The sequence below is a fragment of the Squalius cephalus genome (assembly GCF_949319135.1).
Source record: "Squalius cephalus genome assembly, chromosome: 11".
NCBI classification, from domain to species: domain Eukaryota; kingdom Metazoa; phylum Chordata; class Actinopteri; order Cypriniformes; family Leuciscidae; genus Squalius; species Squalius cephalus.
The window spans coordinates 9,942,766-9,965,552 of NC_137132.1; the positions used below are offsets into that span (position 1 = coordinate 9,942,766).

Consider the following 22,787-nt stretch of genomic DNA (forward strand, 5'->3'; position numbering starts at 1 on the left):
CGCTCATTCAAAGTGCCTTACCATCAAAACAATACAACCTCACAACCTTATCAGAATTACACTGAATTGCTTTTACAAAAATCTTTGTAGAAAAATGTCAGTTTGACATGTCAAGCAAGTCCCTGCTAACAGCAACGGTTAAGATGTGCTTAGTCATGCCAGCTCAGTCTTGTACAAATAGCAACACTGTGTCTTTCACTGCCTCGTAAATTCTAAAATTACATAAAATAAGATATTTTGAAGAATGTTTGTAACTAAACTGTTGTGGTGCACCATTGACTTCCATAGTATTGAAAAAAAAAAATCAATGGTGCCCCACAACTGTTCGGTTAGTTACTGGCATTCTTCAAAATATCTTATTTTCTGTTCTGCAGAAGAAAGTACCGGTAAGTATATAGACAGGCTGGAACATAGGCTACAAGTTTGGAACAACTTGAGGATGAGTAAATGATGACACAATTTTCATTTTTGGGTGAACTATCCCTTTAAGAACGACTAGTTGTTCAAACCAATGTGTTGACTAACCAATTGTCAAAGTACACTTTTCAGAATTTTGGGGTTGGCTGTCTCTTATGCTCACCAAGGCTGCATTTATTTAATCAAAATTTTAAATAACTCTGTTAAAAGGGGTGATATAATGCCCTTTTCACAAGATGTAAAATAAGTCTTTGATGTCCCCAGAGTGTGTATGCCAAGTTTTAGCTCAAAATACCCCACAGATATTTTTATATAGCATGTTAAAAATGTCACCTTTTAAGGGTGAGCAAAAATGCACCGTTTTGTGTCTGTTCCTTTAAATGCAAATGAGCTGCTGCTCCCGGCACAGAGGGCGGAGCTACAACAGTTTGTGTCCTTTTACCTCACACAGACATGCACTGAACATTTCAAAAACTTTTAGCCTTTTATATTCAAACCAGAGTCAGACAAAGATGGAGAGACTCAAGAAGAAGTGACAACATGTAGAATGCAACAGGACATTTCTGAATGGTTAGTTGATGGATTTACGTAGCTGATCTATAGTTATCTTCTAGTCATTGATTAGCATATTATGTCATGATAATCTATAAATCGTGTTCAGGGGGCGGGGTTTATGTAAATTTTAGGGTTTGTGATGTCACTAACCTGGGAGGAATATCGTGTAGTCCTAGCCGTTTGTTGTAGTCCTTAAAAAGCGATTTCTTTAAAAGCAAATATCTCCCTTTGCTTTAAACTTTGAGCGTTGTAACTTTGCAGATGTTGTTTATGATCAAACAGCAACATTACACACTAACTAAAGTTTGAAAAGTGAAAGCATAATCAACCACCCCTTTAATAAATTTTAAAATGTTATTTATTCCTGTTATCAAAGCTGAATTTCAAGCATCTTTTCTCCAGTCTTGTCAAATGATCCTTCAGAAATTATTCTAATATGCTGATTTGCTGCTCAAGAAACATTTCTTCTTATTATCAATGTTGACAACAGTTGTGCTGCTTAATATTTTTTTTGTGGAAACGTTGATACTCTTTTTCAGGATTCTTTGATAAATAGAAAGTACAAAAGAACAGCATTTATTTGATATGGAAATCTTTTATAATATTATCAATGTTTTTACTGTCACTTTTGATTAATTCAATGCATCCTTGCTAAATAAAAGAAATAATATCTTTGGAAAAACTAGTGCATGCCTAGTCTAAATCACTTAATTTTTTAAAGCATAGTTCATCCAAAAACCATCCAATAATTCTGCATTATTTATTCACCCTCATATCGTTTCAAACCCGTTTTTCATTCTTTGTAACAAAGGGGAGTTTTGAAGGATATCCAACCCACTCTTTTCAGTATAATAAAGTGAACGGCTGGGTTGTCAAGTTCTAAAATGACCAAGTTATAAAAAATTTTTATTTATTTCTGGAGAAGGATTCACATCATTTTCTCCTATTTCTTCTTGTGTTTGATGGGGCAGAAATGAAAGCACAGTCACAGCCTGTTACGTAACCTCACTTTTATATAGTTTCTATAGGGATCCAATTTCTGTCCTTTCCGTTCTGCCCTCTAGACCAAAAATACTTGCATTCCTCTATTGTTCCTCTCATTTCCTGTTCATTCTTCTAGGTAAATCTGTCTCCCACTTACATCTCAACATTTAACTTCTCTTTCCTCTTTATCTCTTCTATCCTTCTCTTATCTGTCAGTCCTTTTCTCACTGTTGCAATCGGATGGTATGCGAAATGAGTGTTGGGTGTTTTATGGCCATGAGGTTTACCACACTCACCTAAGTGTTGACAGCACCCGTTCCAGAATTAGTCCAGATGGAGTATGGGAACAGGAAATACAGTATGTAGTCTCAGCCCACAGTTAACTTAGCAGACCCTATTTTAATATAATTCTCATTATGAAATGTACAGTATAAATAGTTGTAGTTATAGAGAGGGAATGTGACAGCCGTTGGAGGAGGAGAAATGCTGAATTGGCTGAAACTGGCCCCCGGAGGATATGCTGAAGATGATGGCAGGAAGCGGCAGGAGTTTGTTTGGACATGTTGCGGGGTTAGCGGTGCATTAGTAGGGCTTTAAGCAAAAAGGTCATGGTGAGTCTCAGTTAGAGAAACCCATGAGGCTCAAAGTGCTCTCCGTTTCTTAAAATGTCTTAACACGATGCTCTCTTGACGTTTGCTAATGGACTGGATGTTCAGTATGAAGGCCTAAAGATTGAGAGGGATGGACATTTAAAGGCATGAGAAAAATTATATAATAAATGGAAATATGGTGACTTCCTTGTATTGTCCTTGACTGTCCTTCAGAGGATGTTTCCTTTCTCCCGCTAATATTCCTGTGGCTTCTGTTATGCTTGACTTTATTTCTAGAAGTCTTTAGTTTGTGATTAGTAGTTAGCCTAAGTTATGAATGGATACATTTTTAGCAATTGGAAAGCTAATTTGAATGTAGTTTGGTCATTTTTGATAAACTTGCCCTTAAAATGAGCATCAAAACATGGAGTTTCTATACTTGCAAGTTGTGAAGCACATAGATACACTAGCCCTACTGGTAATAAAAAGCACATTTAGGGCTTTTCAATAAGGTTAGAGAATTTCAGACCAGCTGATGAAACTGTCACTTGCCATTAATGGGCCACTTTTATGTTGTCACTAAATTTAACATTTGTTGATCTTGTACTTGTGCTTTATGCCTTGTGAATGGTTTTCTCTCATGTTTAACTGTTGTTGTAACAGTCTCTCTCTATATTTTGTAGGCCTATATCACAAAACAATTTTTTCCTTAAATAGGCTTTGGAATGATTGGTAGACCAGCAGTGGGTTTCACTAGCCACTTTTCTTAAATTGGAACGTAGAGTCCACACCCTAGAGGCTTAGTAACTTCTATCTAGATTGTAAATAACTGTACTTTATTTGATTGCACCATTTGTTCTTGATGCAGAGCGTAGCTAGTACTGTAGATAGTTAACTCTTCGTAAAGTAATGTGTAGTTGCATATGACGTTTACCCTTAGCTACCCAATAGCAGCCTTGAAGCTATGTTGAAATGCCCGTGAATTTCAGTTTATCCTTCATTCTACTTCAACTACTTTTGCCTCACATAAGTAAAAAATAAGTTTCCATTAAACACAATGCTACCTAATCAGGATTTTCGTATTTGATATTTTTGTATATACATTTCATACAGAAACTGTATTTGAAATTAATAAGGATCAATAAATATTAAATCCTGATACAAAACATAAGAAATTACACTTATTTATTTTGATTTTATTTGACAAGCACAACACGGACGAATGCACACAGCGGCGCTCTGTTTAGACGGGTTTGTGTTGAAGAGCCACTAACAAAGTAATATATTCTTAAAATGTAAGCGAGTGTAAATGTCAGCAGCATTATCATACATGTCTAAATTATTGAGGGTAAAACAAGAGCTTATTGATGCAGTTCAGTCAGTCTGCTATTTTATTCCAACCGTTACTCCTGATCGGAAGCTTTCGTAAATATATAGTTTATACGTAGTATGCTTCAGCTAAGTTTAATGGTGCAAAAAACGGTGCAATATTTATTAGTTAACTTAGTGCCCATTTTCGTCAAAACTAGGCTACTTGCGCACAGCTGGTGCAACCGATCCCAGGTGCATTGTGGCATTCTTAGATGTCAAAAGTAGAATTTTGTGATCAGCAAATATCTATAACGTAGTATGAAAGTTGATCTTTCATGAGTTTTACAGCCCTTTTCTCACTTTTTTTCCCCTCATGTTCTCACATTCCACCGTAAACACACCCTTCCCTCTTTACACACATTTCCCTTCTTGCAGCTCTACAGAAAAGCTTTTATGGATAATTGATCGGGAGAGGTGAGGCAATCAATGCGGTCTGCCTCGGCAACCCGCCGACTCATTTCCGAGAGTGTCTCTCTGCGTCTCGCGCTGTCTTACTCTTTATCGATGTACTTGTTTTCTCTCTGCTTTTGTGAGATGGGCCAAGCTGAGCCGTCCTCTGGCTCTTTCCTCCGTCTGCATCTGCGGGGCACAACACACAAGCTCCTCTCTGCCCGTGGCAGCACTCATTCTTTATGTATGACTGATAAGTCAAAGAGTGAAGATCTGACAGTCGGAGTGTGGTTGCACAATTAGCAACCTCAGATCTAAATTAAATATTTGAAATTCATTGTACATTCTGAGCTGGAGATAACGCCATTGTGGTTCTTATCAAACTCTGAGACTGTGTAAATTGAATGGAGTGCTAAACTCATTTATTAATGTCAACTCTCTCTCTCTCTCAGGGTTGAGCACAGAGGGAATCTACAGGGTGAGTGGAAATAAGGCGGAGATGGAAAGCATGCAGCGGCAGTTTGACCAGGGTGAGTCACATGACTAGTCTCTTTAACTTTCGTTTTCTTTCAATCTCTCTTTTTTCAGTTTCTGTTTAGTGTGCTTTGTTGGCATGACAAATATATATAAATAGCACAAAACTTAATTATTTTCTTTTGAAAAAGTTGCCAACCACCTCCAGCAATTTTGATCATTTTCACAAAAATGTCATGGGCCCCCAGAATATTTTGTAGGAATATCTGAATATGCATAATATCAAAAGAAAGAACAGACCCTCTGCTTTTACACAATAACAGCAAAAAACATTTTGTTCTAGCTTAATGCATTCTTGTTTTATCAATACTTGAATGTGGGCAGGTTTCATAAAAAACATTTTATGCAAAAAGCTGAGAAAAACACGTTTTTGTCAAAGACTACGTCTGGATGGGATTCAGAACGATGATCAAAACATGGATGGAGTAGATCGAGTCCACCAACACCCTCAAAGCTTCACAGTCCTATAGCTCGTCCTGGGTCGACATTTCATTCAGTAACATTAGGCAGTTTTGTTTACCCTTAAGAATATAGGTTATCTTTTCCATTGCAATGCATGAAGATATTTCTCTTAACCATCGAGTTATAGTAGGCCTTTCTGTCTTTTTCCAATAAATGGCGATGAGCCGTTTGGCATGTAGAATACACGTCTATCAATACTTGAGAGTCCTTTTTAATTTTCCAGTTATCTGGATGAATACCAATAATAAAAAGCCCAGGATCCAGTGGCAATCTCACTAAGACTATATAGCATATCATATTATTAATTTCTTTCCAAAACTCTTTTATTTTATCACATTCCAACATACAATGAATTAATGTGCCTTTTGCACTGTTACATTTAAAACAAGTATCTGGTATGTTGCTATAAATTTTGTTTAGTTTTACCGGAGTTATATAAGTACGCGTAACCAATTGTACTGTAACAATTTTAGTCTGCTGTTAAATGTCTGTGGGCTTTTGCACATTTTTGCTCCCATTTTTCATATGCATCTGCTTACATATGTTTTTGCTTGTTTATGCTTCTTCTCCTGACTTTTAATCAGGAGATTCGGTACTCTTTCAGAAGATGTGTAATAGCGTTCCCTATCGTATAACAGTGAAAACACAGAAAGCCGCAAATGTTCGTCAATGGCGGGGGAAGGAGTTAATACTATATGCGACATCGTAAATAATCCAGCATGTGGTGAAACTCCAAAACAGTAGTTGGCAGTGTTATACCTTAATGCTGGTTGATACCCGCCATAAAACAGAAAAAAGAAGAATGTCTACTTCCATACTATATTGTAGGTGAAAAACAGTATGTGAGATGAGTATGTCAGAATTTTGATGTAAGCATTCGATGAACTCTTTACTATGTGGAGAGGCGTTGTGAATAGCAAAGCGACACAACTGATGCCGTTGGTCACATGACAGTGAAAACATAACGAATGTAGTCATTGCGAATTTCATTCATAGTGTATAGAATACACTTTTTATTTTTAATGGTCATGGAGCAAGTTTCAAACCAAATGTGGTACTACAACTATACAGCGTGTGTTTTCGGAGTTGTGTTTTTGTTGTATGCCGTGGGTTTCGTGATAACAGAAGTGGAATGTAGACATAGAAGTTATGTGATTAAAAGAGCAAAAAGGAGGTCTAAGATACAAAATATCCCAACTTGCAGTGCTACATATCATCGAGGCTAAGAACAAAATGTGCTGGACTTTGGCATTTATCGCAGTTCGAATCCCGGCTCATGGTCCTTTCTGATCTGGATTCCTGTCCACTCTCCACTATACTAATCTAATAAGACTTTTTGTCTCACAATTCTGACTTTTTTCTCTAAATTTAGTGTTTATATCTCACAATCTGTACTTTTATAACTTGCATGTGTGAGTTTATATCACACAATTCTGAGAAAATCTGTTGCTTGGTTACCATCTCATGGGCACTCAGTTCCACATAAAAGTCTTTTTGAGTTTTATAACACAACTAATTGTGTAATACTAGAGGGTAATGGTATGTTTCTTTGATGTATAATGTGATATTACATCATAATATGTATGATTTACACAGCACATCACAATAATATGGTACATGTCCATAAAACATTGTAATACCATCATGGTGCTGTTTGATACTTTCATTGTTACTGCAAAGAAAGTGCTCAAATGACTCAAAATTGCTTCCCTAACTTAAATCTAGTGAAGCTAAGAACATTACCAAACTATAATCAATGACACCCTCCTCCTTCCTTCTCTCTTTCTCTCTCTTTTTCTGCTTGTCTGGCCCCCATTAACTTCCACACTCTCACATTACCCTGCTGTTGTAGCAGCATAATCTAAAGACATCTCATGGATATCATAGTACACGCAGAACTCTGTTACTCATATTTGCCTTGGGGAAAAGTTTGAGTGGGACCAGTCACTGTAGACCAGACTGACCTCGCTGCTTTCAAAGAAATGGCTGCTATTCCTCGGTGCATGGATCACATTTCCGTCAATGAGCGCATTGTAGAGCAGATAAGCTCAATTAACCAGGACTGATCCACAGCTATTGATCCTGCAGTGCCCACCGAGGGCCATTACGAAAGCATAATGTCAGAGCGCATAGAGTATGCTTGTATTATGTGCATACTTGATAAGAGGCAGCACAGCGCCTGTTTTTGCTTGTTAAAGGGTTAGTTCACCCAAAAATGAAAATTCTGTCAGTAATTACAGTACTCACCCTCATGTTGTTCCAACCGCGTAAGACCTTCGTTCATCTTCGGAACACAAATTAAGATATTTTTGATGAAATCTGAGTGCTGGATCACTTCTCCATAGGCTTCTAGGTGACCGAAACTTGCTGGCCCAGAAAAGTTATTAAAGAGATCGTTAATATAGTCCAAGTGACTACAGTGGCTCAATCTTAAGTATATCAAGCGACGAGAATACTTTTTGTGCGCAAAAACAAACAAAAATAACGACTTTATTCCACTATTCACTTCCTTCTATCTGGGCCTCGAGTTGGTTCACGTAGTGTTTTTGCGCAGCGCGTCTGTGTTGCATGTCAGACGCATCACACACATGACCAGCGTCGGCCAATAGTGAACCTACGTGGTGACGTGCAACACAGTCGCGCTGCGCAAAAACACTACGTGAACCAACTCGAGGCCCAGATAGAAGGGGGATAGAGGGGGAGTAATTACTGACAGAATTTTCATTTTTGGGTGAACTAACCCTTTAAGTCGTGAAATATATATAGTCAAGACTTGTATATGTATGTGTGTATAATATACTATAATAGAACGTAATGTAATGTCATGTACAATATAAAGTACAGTCAGTGATTATAAATAATACTTGGTCACACTTTAGCTTAGGGTCCAATTCTCACTATTAACTATGACTTTTGCCTCTATAAACTCCTAATTACTGCTTGTTAATAGTTAGTAAGGTAGTACTTAAGATTAGGTATTAGGTAGGATTAAGGGATGTAAATGTTAATGCAGAATAAGGCATTGATATGTGCTTTATAAGCACTAATAAACAGCCAATATCCTAGTATTATGCATGCTAATAAGCAACTAGTTATAGTGAGAATTGAACCCTAAACTAAAGGGTTACCTAATACTTTTATTCAGGACACATTAAATTGATCAAAAGGGACAGTAAAGGCATTTATAATGTTACAAAAGATTTCAATTTCAAATAAATGCTGTTCTTTTGAACTTTCTATTCATCAAATAATCCTGAAAAATATTAATCGGCACAACTGTTTTCAACTTTTATTTGATATTTAATTCTCATCAATGTTTTTTGGACAGCAAATCAGCATATTACAGTGATTTCTGAAAGATCACGTGACACTGAAGACTGGAGTAATGATGCTGAAAATTCAGCTTTGCATCATAAAAGTAAAATACATTTTAAAATATTGTAATAGATTTTTAAATAATATTTAAAATATAGCTTTTACAATAGAAAACAGTATATATGTGTATATATGTGTGTGTGTATATATATATATATATATATATATATATATATATATATATATATTAGTCATAGGAGGAGAAATATAGTAATTATAGTATATATTATATCCACAATATATGTGGATATAATATATTCATTTAAATAAATATTTTATAAATATTATTTTTATTTTTTTTTATAAATACTTTAGTTTTAGAAGGTTATGTATTTGAAAAAAGCTAATAGACATGGACAAATCTCTAATTTTGATTGTGGATGCATGTCTGTGTGTGTCACTACAGGCCATCGTGTGTGTGTGTGTGTGTGTGTGTGTGTGTGTGTGTGTGTCTGTCTGTCTGTGTGTGTGTGTGTGTGTGTTTGCGCCGGAAGAGAAGGTCAGTTAATTACCAGCAGATTGGTTTGGGTAATGAACCGCGAGCGCACACGCTCCACTGATCTGGCCGGGCCCGGTTCGGATCGGCATGAGCTAATAGAAGGCGAAGGCTCGTGTCTGATCGATCAGAACCCCGCACAGCCAGGTGACAATACAATTACGGCGGAAATTACTGTGCAGGTGTGTGCTCGACAGCATCTCAGACAACTCCAGTGAGCAGGTGGAGAAATGTCAGACGATTCACAATCAGGTGCTACACAGCCATTATCGATCTCTGATAAAATAGAATCAGGATGTATAGAGGAACTGATCTGGGGTCAACTGGATTTAACACGCTAGACTGAAAGATTACAATAGTATCGCGCAATGTTTTAGAGCTTTATCCCTTAATCATATTGGCAGAACTTGAGATCAAAATTGTTTTGTTGTTTTTATCATCGCTTGTTTTGTTTGAATCTCATGACCTCTCACCCTCTCCCATGCACCAATTTCGCGCCTGCATTCTAAGCACACATTCTTCATTTAGATACACATTTCGCTGGATCAGCCGAGAGATTAAAAGATGCTTCCGGACAGCAAGAGTGGGCAGGTTTGATTTTAGGGACAGAAGATTTCAGGAAGACCAATGAATGAAGGAGCTGCATTTTGGAAGAAGCTGTCTGTAAAAGATGTTCATATGGTCCTGTGTCCTTGATCCCTCTGATTTTAAGAAACACTGTTTACGTTTAATTCAGATCAAGTACTTTTATAATACCTAGAGAAATGTCCATTTGCCTTTACATTCATCTCAATGGTTCTTACTTGGCTGGAACGCATGGGCTTCGCTAGAGTTGGAAAAGGTGGATTGATTCCCGGGACTTTCAGTCCATAATGTATCTCAGGGTCAAAGTGACTCAAAATGATGGTGCTGGTCACATCTACAAATATATGAGTTGTTTCTTCAAATATTGGCACTTTTAGCCCTGAGAACTTTTTTGTTAGAAGTTTTCCCATTTTCACAAGTTTAATTAAAAATTTGTTTTTTGAAAGTAATAAAATCCAAATCAATTGTTTAAAAAGCATTCTGTGATTGAAATGCCATTATAATTTTTGGAATAAAATGACTCATTTGTCTTGTTATGGCTAATTTAATGTCTAGCATTTAATTATAAATAAACACAATTAAAAACATTCACATTTTTTGCATAACTTGGAAAAAAACAGCTTAATTGGAAACGATGCACAACATTCTGCACCAATGATATTCATCTCGATTGCTAATATTCATCTCAAGCTGTTCACTGATGCTGTTTTTCTCCTTGGTAGGCAAATAAACCAAGTTTACAAACTGTTTTACCTGATAAACCTATACACATTTATACATATTATACACATGCAGTTTTTTTTTTCCGTAGTACTTTTATTTAGCAAGGATACATTAAATTAATCAAAAGTGACGATTCCTATTTAAAAATAAATACTGTTCTTTAGAACCTTCTTTTCATCTAAGAATCTTGATCAAAATCATCAAAATATCACTGTTTCCAACATTGATAATAATCAGAAACGTTTCTTGAGCAGCAAATCAGCAGATGTAAATTATTTCTGAAGGATCATGTGACATTGAAGACTGGACTAATGATGCTGAAAATTCAGCTTTGAACACAGGAATAAATTACATTTTGAAATGTAGAAAACATTTATTTTAAATTGCAATAATATTTCACATTATTACTGTGTTTACTGTATGTTTGATCAAATAAATGCAGTCTTGTGGAGCATATGAGACTTCTTTCAAAATACTTTTAATAATATATATGATTGGTAACTTTTGAATGGTAGTGTAAATCACACAGTAAATATTGAAATGATTGGTTTAATACACTTTTTCTTTAGATTATCATAGTTTAACTAATAATTTATGTCTGTTTAAATAATTTGCACAGTTTTTGACTAAATGTTTGGGACACTAACATCTGTGTGAAGTGTGAAAAGTAACAAAAAAAATGTCATGTGCCTTTTATGCATAGGTAATAAGATCTGTTTAATGGGATCATATAACACACTGAAAAGGAAAAAGACGCTGAAATCTGTTAATATAAATCAACCCCTGGCACATAAAAAAAGAAACACCCATTTGAGAGATAATGTTCACTTAGCTGGTCACACACTGAGAATGATCAGGGTGGACTTTTTTTTTTTTGCTTGACTGTAATTTAACTACTTTAAATTGCAAGTAACTTGAGAAGCTGCAGTGATTCACAAAGTTCCATTTGAAAGTCTAACCAAAGTCTCTCTTTGTTTCTCTACATTACAGACCCTAACATTGACCTGATCGAGAAGGACTTGTCTGTGAACACAGTGGCTGGAGCAATGAAGAGCTTCTTCTCGGAGCTTCCCGATCCTCTGGTACCCTACAGTATGCAGGTGGAGCTGGTGGAGGCCTTCAGTGAGTATCATCACGAGAGAGAGCAGATGAAAGTGAAAGTGACATGACATTAAGGCCAAGTATGGTAACCCATGCTTGGAATTTGTCCTCTGCATTTAACCCATCCAAGTTAGTGCACACACATTAGGAGTAGAGAGTAGTGAACACACACCGAGACCAGTGGACAGCATTTTACGGAGGCGCCCGGGGAGCGATTGGGGGTTAGGTGCCTTGCTCAAGGTCACCTCAGTCATTTCCTGCCAGTATTGAGAATCGAACCCGCAACCTTCGGCTCACCAGTCTCCAGCTCTCTAACCATTAGGCCATGACTTCCCAATTCATAGGTCTGTACATGTAGACCTATGAAGACTCTCACAATCAATACAAACACTGATACAGGGAAGATTTTCCATGGCCAGATGTTTACTGTCAGAAAGCAATATGCTTGGTTGTAGTCCTCGGAGGTTAGTGCGCTCTGGAGATCTCCTCTGGTGAACCCGCTGTGAGTAGAGAGCTCTTGTTAGAGGGAGAAAAAGAAAAACAAGGGATAAATCAGTGGGTAGAATAGGATCTACTCTAAGAAACATGCTGGCAGAAATGGACTGAGTGCGTTTTCCTGTTGCGGCATTATAGACTTCTTTCTTTAACACACAAACACACTCACTCTCTCAGTGTGAAGTTCAGCATTGTCTACTCCGGGCATTGCTCCAACCCAAAGTGATGAGACTTAAGCCTAAGATTGCCGTCAGTCCTGCACTCCAGACTGTTTCTCAATAAACAAGCCCTCTCAAGTACTACCATGCTTCAAATAGTTTCACAAACGACAGGCCTGATTCAGCAGAAAACTAATCGCACCACCCAAACCTGCACTGGTGTAGTGGAGAACACAAGAGGGGCTTTGATTGATTCAGTTATTTAGTATCCAATCATGATGTCGCGTCACTCAATTTGCAAGTGATATTATTTTGGTATATAATTAAAAAATTGGTTTAGAAATTTTGGTATACATAGAGTATAATCATAGTCAGTTGCTTTGTGTGTGTGTGTGTGCACATTGAATCTATCAAATGCCAACATAATCAGAGACTAAAATTATACTTGAGTTTTCAAAATATTTTTTTTTTATTTGTACGTTTTCTGATGAAAATGTGAGGGGATAATGCCATTATGCTATGGAGTGTTGTGGATGGTTGCCTAAACGTTGCTGTTCGATTGCTAATGTGCTCTAAGTGGTTTTTGATTTGCTGGACATGTTAAATGCCAAAGATTAAAGGGATAGTTCAACCCAAAATTAAAAATGTCATGGTTTGTTTTGTCCATACAGTGGAAGAAAATGGTAACCAAAACTTTTTCTTCAAAATACCATCTTTTATGTTCTGCAGAAGTTGAGGGTGAGCAAATGAAGTTCGTTCAGTGGGTCATGGATTTGAACAAACTCCTAAACATGCAATAAATACTAGCAATATACAGTAATAGTGATGCTTTCCTTAGCAAAAACTACTTGTTTAAGCCCTAACTAGAAGATTCAGGAACATTACAGAAGCCCATTGAGGGTAAGAATGAGGAGAGAGTGGAGGGAGAGGACAGACGGCAGGTCACCTGACTGCCGTGTCACTCTCCACAGGTGGTGGGCGGGGCTTTACTCTCATCCGTCTGTCACTGGACGTCCAACATGCTTGTTCTGTTTTAGTCTCTGAAAGCACAGCAAGCACCTGCACTGCTTTAATGCCTTCTGAATATTCTTTAGCTTTGTTGATCTGCCATCCATTAGACGTCTCGACGGGATATTTAGATTAATGCTTTTTTTGATTGCCAGTGTCTTCGGTTATTTATTCTGATTGATTAGATGATATTAGCATATTCAGTCTCAAATCAACAACGTCTGGGTAGGTTTTAATACTGATGTTTCGACATCACTTTACTACTGCTAGTACTTGAAGTCAAGGTTTCGTTCAAATACCTAATGCTGAGTATTAAGCCCAAAGTTTACTTCAGCTTTGATGGGACCTATTAGCATATGCGTACAGCCAAAAGAATAGCCTTATAAAGTAGGGATGCACTGATGTATCGGCTGATAAAAGCAATTATTTTCACCATTGATTGTTTAAAAACAGCCATTGATCATGAAAAAAAAAAAAAAAAACTCTAAATACTGTGTGAAGGAAATGTCTCTTGTGTTGAATATAGTGCTGTCAAAGTTAAAGCAAAATGAACACATTAAAGGGATACTTCAGGATTTAGCATTAAGCTTTGTATTAGTAGAAAACCTGTAGTATTTTCGAATTGCCATGCTTTCCACCCTCATATCCCCCTGAGACGAGCGATTTATGTATTTTTTGTCTGGAAAAAATCCTCCGATGGCACGAAAATCGTCATTTTGCGTCATCGGAGGATTTTTTGGCCAGAGGCTAAAGACTACAGCCAGTAGTAGGAGCTGTCCCGCATGTTTTCAACCCGCCCATAGAGGGTGGCATCTCCCTCACAGAATGTACACAGTGTCAGCCGTCTTTCTTTGGAAGCTAAGCTTGCAGGCTCTTGTTCTGTGGAGAAAGCTGAGTAGTAGGGGTTACCATCCTCTTTTTCCCGGACATGTCCGGCCGTCGAGATCGTCCAAAATGTCCGGGATTCGGCTTTTGCTTTCTACAGTCGCCATTCATTGTTTACATGCACACCTTTTGTTTCAATCTAACTGAATTCATTCCGATTGGTGAATCTGAATGTAGTGTTTACATGAACGCTAAACAAGTGATCGGTTGATGTGCTTTTTAACATTGCTAAGAAAATTCCCACTCCTCCGTCGCTCATCAGTAATGACGCCACCGGCCTCGCGCCGTTCTCCCACGGCCCTCAGCCTCGTCCTGCTCGCCACAGTAAACACATAATGAATGGCAACTGTGAACGCAAAAGCCGAATCCCGGACATTTTGGGCGATCTCGAAATCCTGGGCAAACTCGTCACGGAGACTCACTAGTAGTCAACTGTTGTTTTTAACTGCGCTCTCTTACTGGTAGGCGTGGCTTGGGAGTGGCCTCCTAGGGCAGCGAAGCAAATGCATTCTGGGAGTTGTTGTCTTTCATCCACATAAGCCAAAAATACATTTTCTGGCTTTTCTCAGTCTAGAAAGCTCCTAATTCAAAAATAATTTCACATTTCTTCTACATAAATGACCTATTTTAAATGCACATTCATCTTTCCAGAGGTGAAGTATCCCTTTAACAGTTAAAAAAATAGTGACGTTAAAGCAGGCTCTATTTAATCCTATGAATCACCCGTAGTTCCATTATTTGTAGAACGCCTCCCATCTACTAATCGCAAAGAGCGTTGTGCTTTACTTCTGATAAGAAACAGTCTTAGCTTTCAAATTCTGTCCATTTTTTTTATCACTAAATTCAAACAATAAATGTGAAAAGTTTTGACGCTCTTAAATGTGACTTGACAGATTGCTGTAGGGCCTCAGTTCAAGTGGCAGCGTGGAGCAAGTCTTTTCTTCCACTTCACTACGTTATAGCATGAAAAAACATGCATGAACTCTAAAAGTTATTAATAGGTATGTTGAAAGATACAGTACAACTTGCTGAAAAGGATCATGTCTCATGTAATCGCTCAATCTGTGTTTCAACTGCGGAAAGAGAGCAATAAAGATGTCACTTAACGTTGCATTTACCTCAGGAAAGTTTTCCAGTGTTTGTTCGTTACCTATAAAAAAACAATAGAGAGGAGCTTGTTTACTGTTAATTATAAATGTATCTTTGTATAAATTTGTCATGAAGACAAGTGTTTATGAAAACTACCTTATCTATGTGCAACTGAGTTGTTTCAAACATTTGAGTTATTATTTGAGTGTAATTATTATATCTGAACAATAAATAGCAGTTGAATTGAATAGTTTGGGCTCTGTTGTAAATAATATCATAATGTACCAAATGAGATGGTTCTCTGTATAGTTTACAGCATTAGTTGGGAGAGATTTTCTTTCTTAAGGAAATCAAACTAGCGGCATCGACAGATATCATTCTGAATAATCGGTCTACATTGTGGACCAACTAATTAATGCATAATAATTCAAGGCGCATGCACAAACTGAGCATAGAAAATGCATACTTACATTTTTATAAATGCATGTATTCTGTATGTTAAGTGACCGAAGACGCATTTTGTCCGACATTTTTACTGCTTTTTAATGGTGACCTCTATGAACCGGTTTGGATGTATAGTCTATATATAAAAGAGTATTTTTATGTAAATCTTATTAGTCAACATTAGTAATCACAATTATAATATCAAGGGAAATAATCGACAATTATGATTGTCATAATCGTGCTGCCCTAATTTGCATTCACAAAAAAGTCTCGAGTAAATATAATTTTAAAGCTTGTTTTTAGAAAATTTTATTCTGTTTAGAATCTATTCTAGAATTATTAATTCTTTCCAAAATTGAGCTATTCAAAACATAGAGTGAATTATTTTATTTTTTTTCAATATCGTGCAGTCTTATTAGCAACTATATAGCAATGCTCTGGCATCATGGTGGTTTTGCACATTTTCCTTGTAGTTACTGCAGTAATTCTGCATCTGGGGCCACAATGCATAATGCTGATGTCAGTGTGTGAGAGTGTGTAATGCTTACATCAGTGTGTGTGTGTGACCAGGGAGGAACACATCTGCCGTAGTGGTCACATGTTCTAACACAGGGCTCACAGCGTTAAGGGCTGATGTAAGCCGTTCTGACTCACCGCAACCATCAAGCTCGCTGCACCCAGGGTGTGTGTGTGTGTCTGTGTGTGACTGCACACACTACACAATTATTTCTGTACATGTACTGTTTGTGTGTGTGACACACTGTGCTTCATTGAACAATCCCTCTTTCACCCCAGATGAGACTGATGGGAAGTCTAGTACACACACACACACACACACACACACACACACACACACACACACACACACACACACACACACACACACACACACACACACACACACACACACACACACACACACACACACACACACACACACACACACACACACACACCTTTTCACTGTTACTCCTCCCTAGAGTTGTTGTTTATTGATTTAGGTGGAGCATGCTGCTTCCTTTGTGCATATTAGAACTCATTATTCCTGAATTACTTCCTCAAGCATTGCTTCTAAACAATCTGAGGTCTCAAAGCCAAATGTAGACAGTGTTTTAGGAAAGAGCCCCCCCCCCCCCACACACACACACACACACACGCACACAGATTTCATCTAGAGCAACTGGAGTGATTACATTTCTGCACACACACACATTCAATAAAAGTCTCAATTAGTATCCAGCATTTGACAAGTCTGAGGTAAAATTATGGAGGACTAGGAGTCTATTTACTATTTTATTTTGTTATGTTTTATAATTTTATTTAAATATTTAAACCTTTAATTAAACTGTTTTAAAATAGAAAAATACAATTTAATTTAATTTAAAATAGTATAATTTATTGCTTTGTTTTATATAACTACATTTTAAAACATGAATTAAAATAATACTTTTATCATCTATTAATTTGTCCATTTAAAAAGTATTTTTAATCATAAGTTAATTTAATCATTAGTCCTGCATACACAATCGGGCATATAATTATTTGAAAATAGTCTATTCATTTATTTATTTATTGCAACAAAGCTGTTTAAACTTCAAAAAATGTTTGTTCACCTCAGGAGGTAAAACAAAATTTTATATTTGCTGTTTTAATTTACATTTATTTTAGTGAGGTTTTAAACCTCACTAAAATAAATGTAAATTAAAACAGTAAATCTAAAATTCAGTTTTACCTCCTGAGGTGAATCAAAACTGTGAAAAAACATTGAGGTTTTTGAAGAGTTTAAAACTCTGGTGTGTTTGACTTCATTATTTTGCAGTAGTAAATATTAAACTTTTTTTTTTTAAATCAATGAAATCTTGGTTCTAATAAAATATACTGTAAATATACCACAATTACAGGCTTGCAAATTTATCCTGAATTGAGTTGTCCGTCAAACAAACCAAATGTTGCTTTAAAGTTATTGATGAACTTCTATTAGCTTTAGCTTAGTTGTAACGTCGACCATGACTTGGGTAACAGGGTTGAAGGTTCAGCTTGGCGAATGCTGTGAAATCTACAATTTGTGTAAAACATTTAATATGCTTTTTTACTTATATTCCCGCCATACCGTAGAAAGGGTCTTAATTGTTGATTCCAAAATGTATAAAATGTAATGAAACTAAAAGCTTCATTAGTGGAAATATTATGGAAACCGGGATGAAATCGTTAGTGTGTGACATGGCTAGATATGTTTATGGTCAGTTGTTAATAATTCAAAACATATCTACTCATTCTTTCTCTAAAAAAACATGGGATTTGTGCCTTTATTGCTTTACAGAAACGAAAAGGAAGATTATGTTTGCGATGTAAGAACATTAAACAGACTGTTCTGGTCTTGATGGCCTTTCGTGTGTGTGTGTGTCTTGTCGCCCTCTAACTATTTGTGTGCTGCGGGACAAGTGAACACCTGTGAAGCATGAAGAAAATAAATGTGTTTGTGTCTCATTCTGTGTTCCCTCTCGGCCCCCTGCAGAAATCAATGATCGAGAGCATCGTCTCCACACCATGAAGGACGTGCTTCGCAGATTCCCTCGAGAAAACTACGACGTCTTCAAATACGTCATCACTCACCTGAACAAGTGAGAATGGGAGCCATCCGCAGGGCAGCACACAGATCAAACTCGCTCGCACAAATGTTTTCCATTCTCACCGTTTCTCTCTGTCTTACAGGGTGAGTCAAAACAACCGCCTGAACCTGATGACCAGCGAGAATTTGTCCATCTGCTTCTGGCCGACGCTAATGCGACCCGACTTCACCACCATGGATGCGCTGACGGCCACACGCACCTACCAGACAATCATCGAGACCTTTATCCACCAGTGTGCTTTTTTCTTCTACAATCAACCCTTGGCCGACACACCCAGCGGCCTCCCCGGACAGCCCGCCTCTCCTAGCGCCACCTTGTCTTCTGCCTCCTCCATACCAAGCTCTGCCTACTCCGCCTGTTACGCCCCACTACACGCCATGGCTCCACCCTTCAGCCACGGCCAACAGTCCCCGCCTCATTCCCCACCCCATACCCCTCAATCCCCAATCCAGAGCCTTCTCCCTCCACTCCACCCTCATCACACCCCTACGGAACAACACACGCTGTGAACCTTGCAGACGAGGAGGAGAACTTTGGGAGCACTGAATGAGATTAATTGAATGCAAGAAATGATTGCACGGCTGTGCCTGACTTAAGAGGACGGAGAACGTAAGAGGTCAAGAGTCCATGAGCTGCGTCAACCACACTTCCTCTCCCCTCTTTCTGCATCATGCTTCTCCATAAATTGCAGCGGCGCTCTGTCCCCTTTATGCTCCTCACACACACACACACACACACACACACACGTATAACTGCACATGAAGTGTGGTACCCCCAAACTCAGATTTCTTATGGGTCCATGTGACGTAGATGGCGCACTCTTGCTGGTTCAGCGTTGTCTTTGTCAGCCAATGGGTTGCATGAACAAACAGGCTAAACCCCACCTCATATTCGGGTGACCACTGTACGCAACCTAGTATGATTAAGGTTAAGCGGGCCAACAGGGTGGCCTATATATTCATTCAGCTTCCGACCATTGTTACTATCAAATTACGAAATAGAAATGCTTTTTTTCTGACGCAGCAACACAACCACATTCCTAGCCCTTATTTATCTTGTTTCGCTTGTAACAGCCTCTTACAGAGGGACACAAATCAAAAGACAAAACTAGAACTTGACTAACTGGATCTAGTTTTGCCGGGATGGATGTGTGTGGAATGCTTTTGCACAGCATTCTGGGAGTTGAAGTCTTTTCCTCGCCTGTATCTCTTGTCACACGAGCCTCCAGAACATGCTGGAAGACTAATGCTTCTTTTATCGGAGAATGTCCTCACAACCACACAACCCTCGATTTCCTGTTCCACGAGGGTCTTAGACTTTGTTCAGTGTCTGTTCATTTGGGAGCTGTGTTATTTTTCTTATTACACGTTTGCAGGAAGTCCCTCTCTTCTAGCTTGTGTTAGATTTGTGGACTACTTTTTGTGCTAATGAATTGAGCGGTGACTTTTAAGGATGGGTTAGGTTGTGGTCCACCTGCATTTGGAGGGGAGGTATGCACTAAATCAAGAGTTACCTCACGATGTGAGTTCTGGAAGGTAAAGGAAGTTTGCACTAGAAGGAGACGCTGTCTATATGTACCTATTCAGATGGCAGTGAATCAGTGAACTGGAAGCCTAGAGGAGGAAGATAGAGACGATAGTGGGATAGCTGGATGGAAATAATGGCTTTCAGGATAGATAAAGTCTTTAGTGTTTGATATCAGAGAGGCCGATTTTATGCTGAATATGAGCTTGCAGTTAGTGGCTTTTGGTAAGACTAGCTAAATATCTGTACTTCAGAGTTGACCTCAGAAGGATGACATTGTTTATAAAATCCCAAAAGTTTTAAAAAAGAAAGATTAGCGGAAGAAAACGTGGGCATGGAAACAGGAAAGTTAACGCGGGAGCTTGTGACTAGACTTGTCCCTTTGTCGGCTCTCGGAGCACAACACTACCACCCAGTGGACAAAGAAGGTATTGCATGTTAAAGCTCAGCTCGTTTTCGTTCTAATGCTACATTTTTGTTTGTTTTACTAGAAAATGCTGGATGCATTTAAAGTCACAGATTCACTATGTAGCAAAAGAAAGACTAAAAAAAAAGCAGAAGTCAGTTGCCATTCAAGGAATGGGTTATAACAATATTCCTCTGCACTTATACCTTGCTTACTCGCTCCAAATTAGATCATTTTCTATGACTTTTGTGTTGATTTGAACATGGTTTTCAAGTGGAACAGACATTGTGAAACTGTGAATCAGTCACGTTTATGGAGATAAACGAATGTATCCCACTACAGATTTAATTTGTGTGCATATCTCTCCCTGTAATACATGTTAACTCTCACCACCAGTGAGTGAACCACAACTGCCCTGACCCCTTTTAACTTGTCAGTCAACATCTACGCTGACTTCTGATTGGCTGTGATGAGCAACTGTGCTTAAACACTACATCTTTTGCCCTCAGAGAGCAGAAGTAACGGTATATTTTGGGAAATCGGGAGCTGTGTGGCCTATACGCCCCTGGTACTTTGTGTATGAATGCTGCATTCTCTGTGTATTTTCAATGTATATTCTTTCAGAGGCAACTGTCCGTCGCGGCCAAAGACTGTGCAAAAAAAAAAAAAGAAGAAAAGGAAAAAAAAAAGATGAATAAAAAAGGGCAGGGGAGACCTGAAAAACCGAAAAGCGACATGACAAACGTGTATTAAAAATGTGATATTGGTTCAGCAATCAGATTTGGCTGCATCACTTTATTTTTTGTTTCATTTGATTTTTTTTCAACAATGGTGACAGATTGTCTGTTAAGTTAAAGGAGAAAGGAGCAAAACTATATTCAGAATGGTTTATTTGTACGTTAGGGGGTCTGACACTTTGCCCTATAGTCAATGGTGATAGAAAAGGTTTTCTTTTTATGTTTTCTTTTAATAATTAAAAAATGAGGCAAAACATTTTTTAACAGTTTTTTTGTGAATGGTGTAAAGGCCACAATGATGTAGTGCATGATTCAAGACCAGGTCAGGGAGAGGGCTCTACCACTCTCAGTATTATAAAAGGAAGAAAAAAATGAACAAAGAAAAAAAAAAAAAATAGAATGGAAAAAATAATGAAATAAATGAAGTTACATCAACAACAAACAAAAAAAAACGTCATTATTTGCCAAGGAGTTGGTAATTGGTCTCAATGGGAATGGTGTATAAACAGTAAAGGCCTTCTGTGACCTGTATTATAGTTAATAAATCAATCTTGTAAAATCTGTCTCATGTCTTTATTTAATAGTTGCTGAATGTGCATAAATTCCATTACATCTGTGCTTTTTGGTCGCTAAACTTATTCATACTATAATGATCTATACACCAGAAGTTAGTGCATGCACACAATGCTTTCACTAATGTCTACAAAGAGAGAAACTTTATTCCGCAAGGATGCATTAAATTGATCAAATAGGTTGTCAAATATGTATAAATATTAGGGATGCCAACGTTAACTCATGCAATTAATTCAAAATCCTTAATGTGTAATGTAAAACAAATTACTGAAGCATGCATATATATATATAGAGAGAGAGAGAAAGAGTAAAACTAATGTACGTGTTCCACGTTAATTTTATCATTTGTCATAATGCAATGAAACTTTTTTTTTTCACTTTTTTTTTTGGCCAAGTGGTCATACCAATCTTGCACTCAATCCCAGCCTATAATTCAATAAATAATGTGTGCAAGTATGAGCTACATCATTAAATGCTGTTTTGTAGGTTTTAGTGAAACTGGCCGGATGGAAGGAGCTGTCCTCAGCAACCAAGGAGGATATTGTTGAAATGACTAAATCTGGTTGTAAGGAAGTTCAGGGAATTATGCAGGAACCGGCAAACACAACTTTAATCACAAAATGAACCAACAAAACGAATGGGGCAGGGGCTCAAGATCCCTAAATATCTCCACCAAGTTTAGTCTCTTCTTCTTCCCAATGTAACATACTCCTCATATTTTGATGGTTTAGAACCTGAAGTAACATTAAAAGCAAATATTGTACAAATATCCCCTCCGGACATCACTTTTGGCCACTACTGCCTACATATTTATTTATTTTTACCTTTATTTCTTATATGCGTCTTATTGTTATATCCACTATTTATATATGCAGTCTGAATAGCTGTCCAGGTTTAAATTGCAGTCCAAGTTACGTATATTCTTGATATTGGTGCATTTGAGGAAGAATAATAAAATGTTTTAAGTAGTTTTAGATGAAGTCTTGTTTAGCTGGACACTGATAACAGCCAGTTACAGCCCCATTGACTATTTTCATTCCAGAGTATATGCTGATCAACGTCTCATTTCTGAACAATATGCTCAATTCTACAAATGCTCATTGGGAATCTGAGCTGTAAATAATGAAGTTCCCCAAGAAGAGTGTGTATTATTTCAGGGTAACCCTGTTATAACCTTTAAAGAGTGTGTTTATCAGACAGTTGAAATAGTTTATCTTTGAGGCTATTCCAACTCTTTTGAGCCTGTATGTAAGTA

General features: G+C 37.6%; 1 protein-coding gene across 1 annotated transcript in view; it reads left to right on the forward strand.

The window, feature by feature from the left end:
- The window catches only part of arhgap35a (Rho GTPase activating protein 35a), an 83,955-nt gene extending 64,354 nt beyond the window's left edge, over positions 1-19,601 (forward strand). The window contains exons 4-7 of the mRNA XM_079886904.1: positions 4,760-4,837; positions 11,473-11,604; positions 18,178-18,283; positions 18,375-19,601. Of these exons, the coding sequence (XP_079743030.1) occupies positions 4,760-4,837; positions 11,473-11,604; positions 18,178-18,283; positions 18,375-18,801 (743 nt within the window). The 3' untranslated portion in view covers positions 18,802-19,601. The remainder of the gene's footprint in view (positions 1-4,759; positions 4,838-11,472; positions 11,605-18,177; positions 18,284-18,374) is intronic.
- Positions 19,602-22,787: the final 3,186 nt, after the last annotated feature.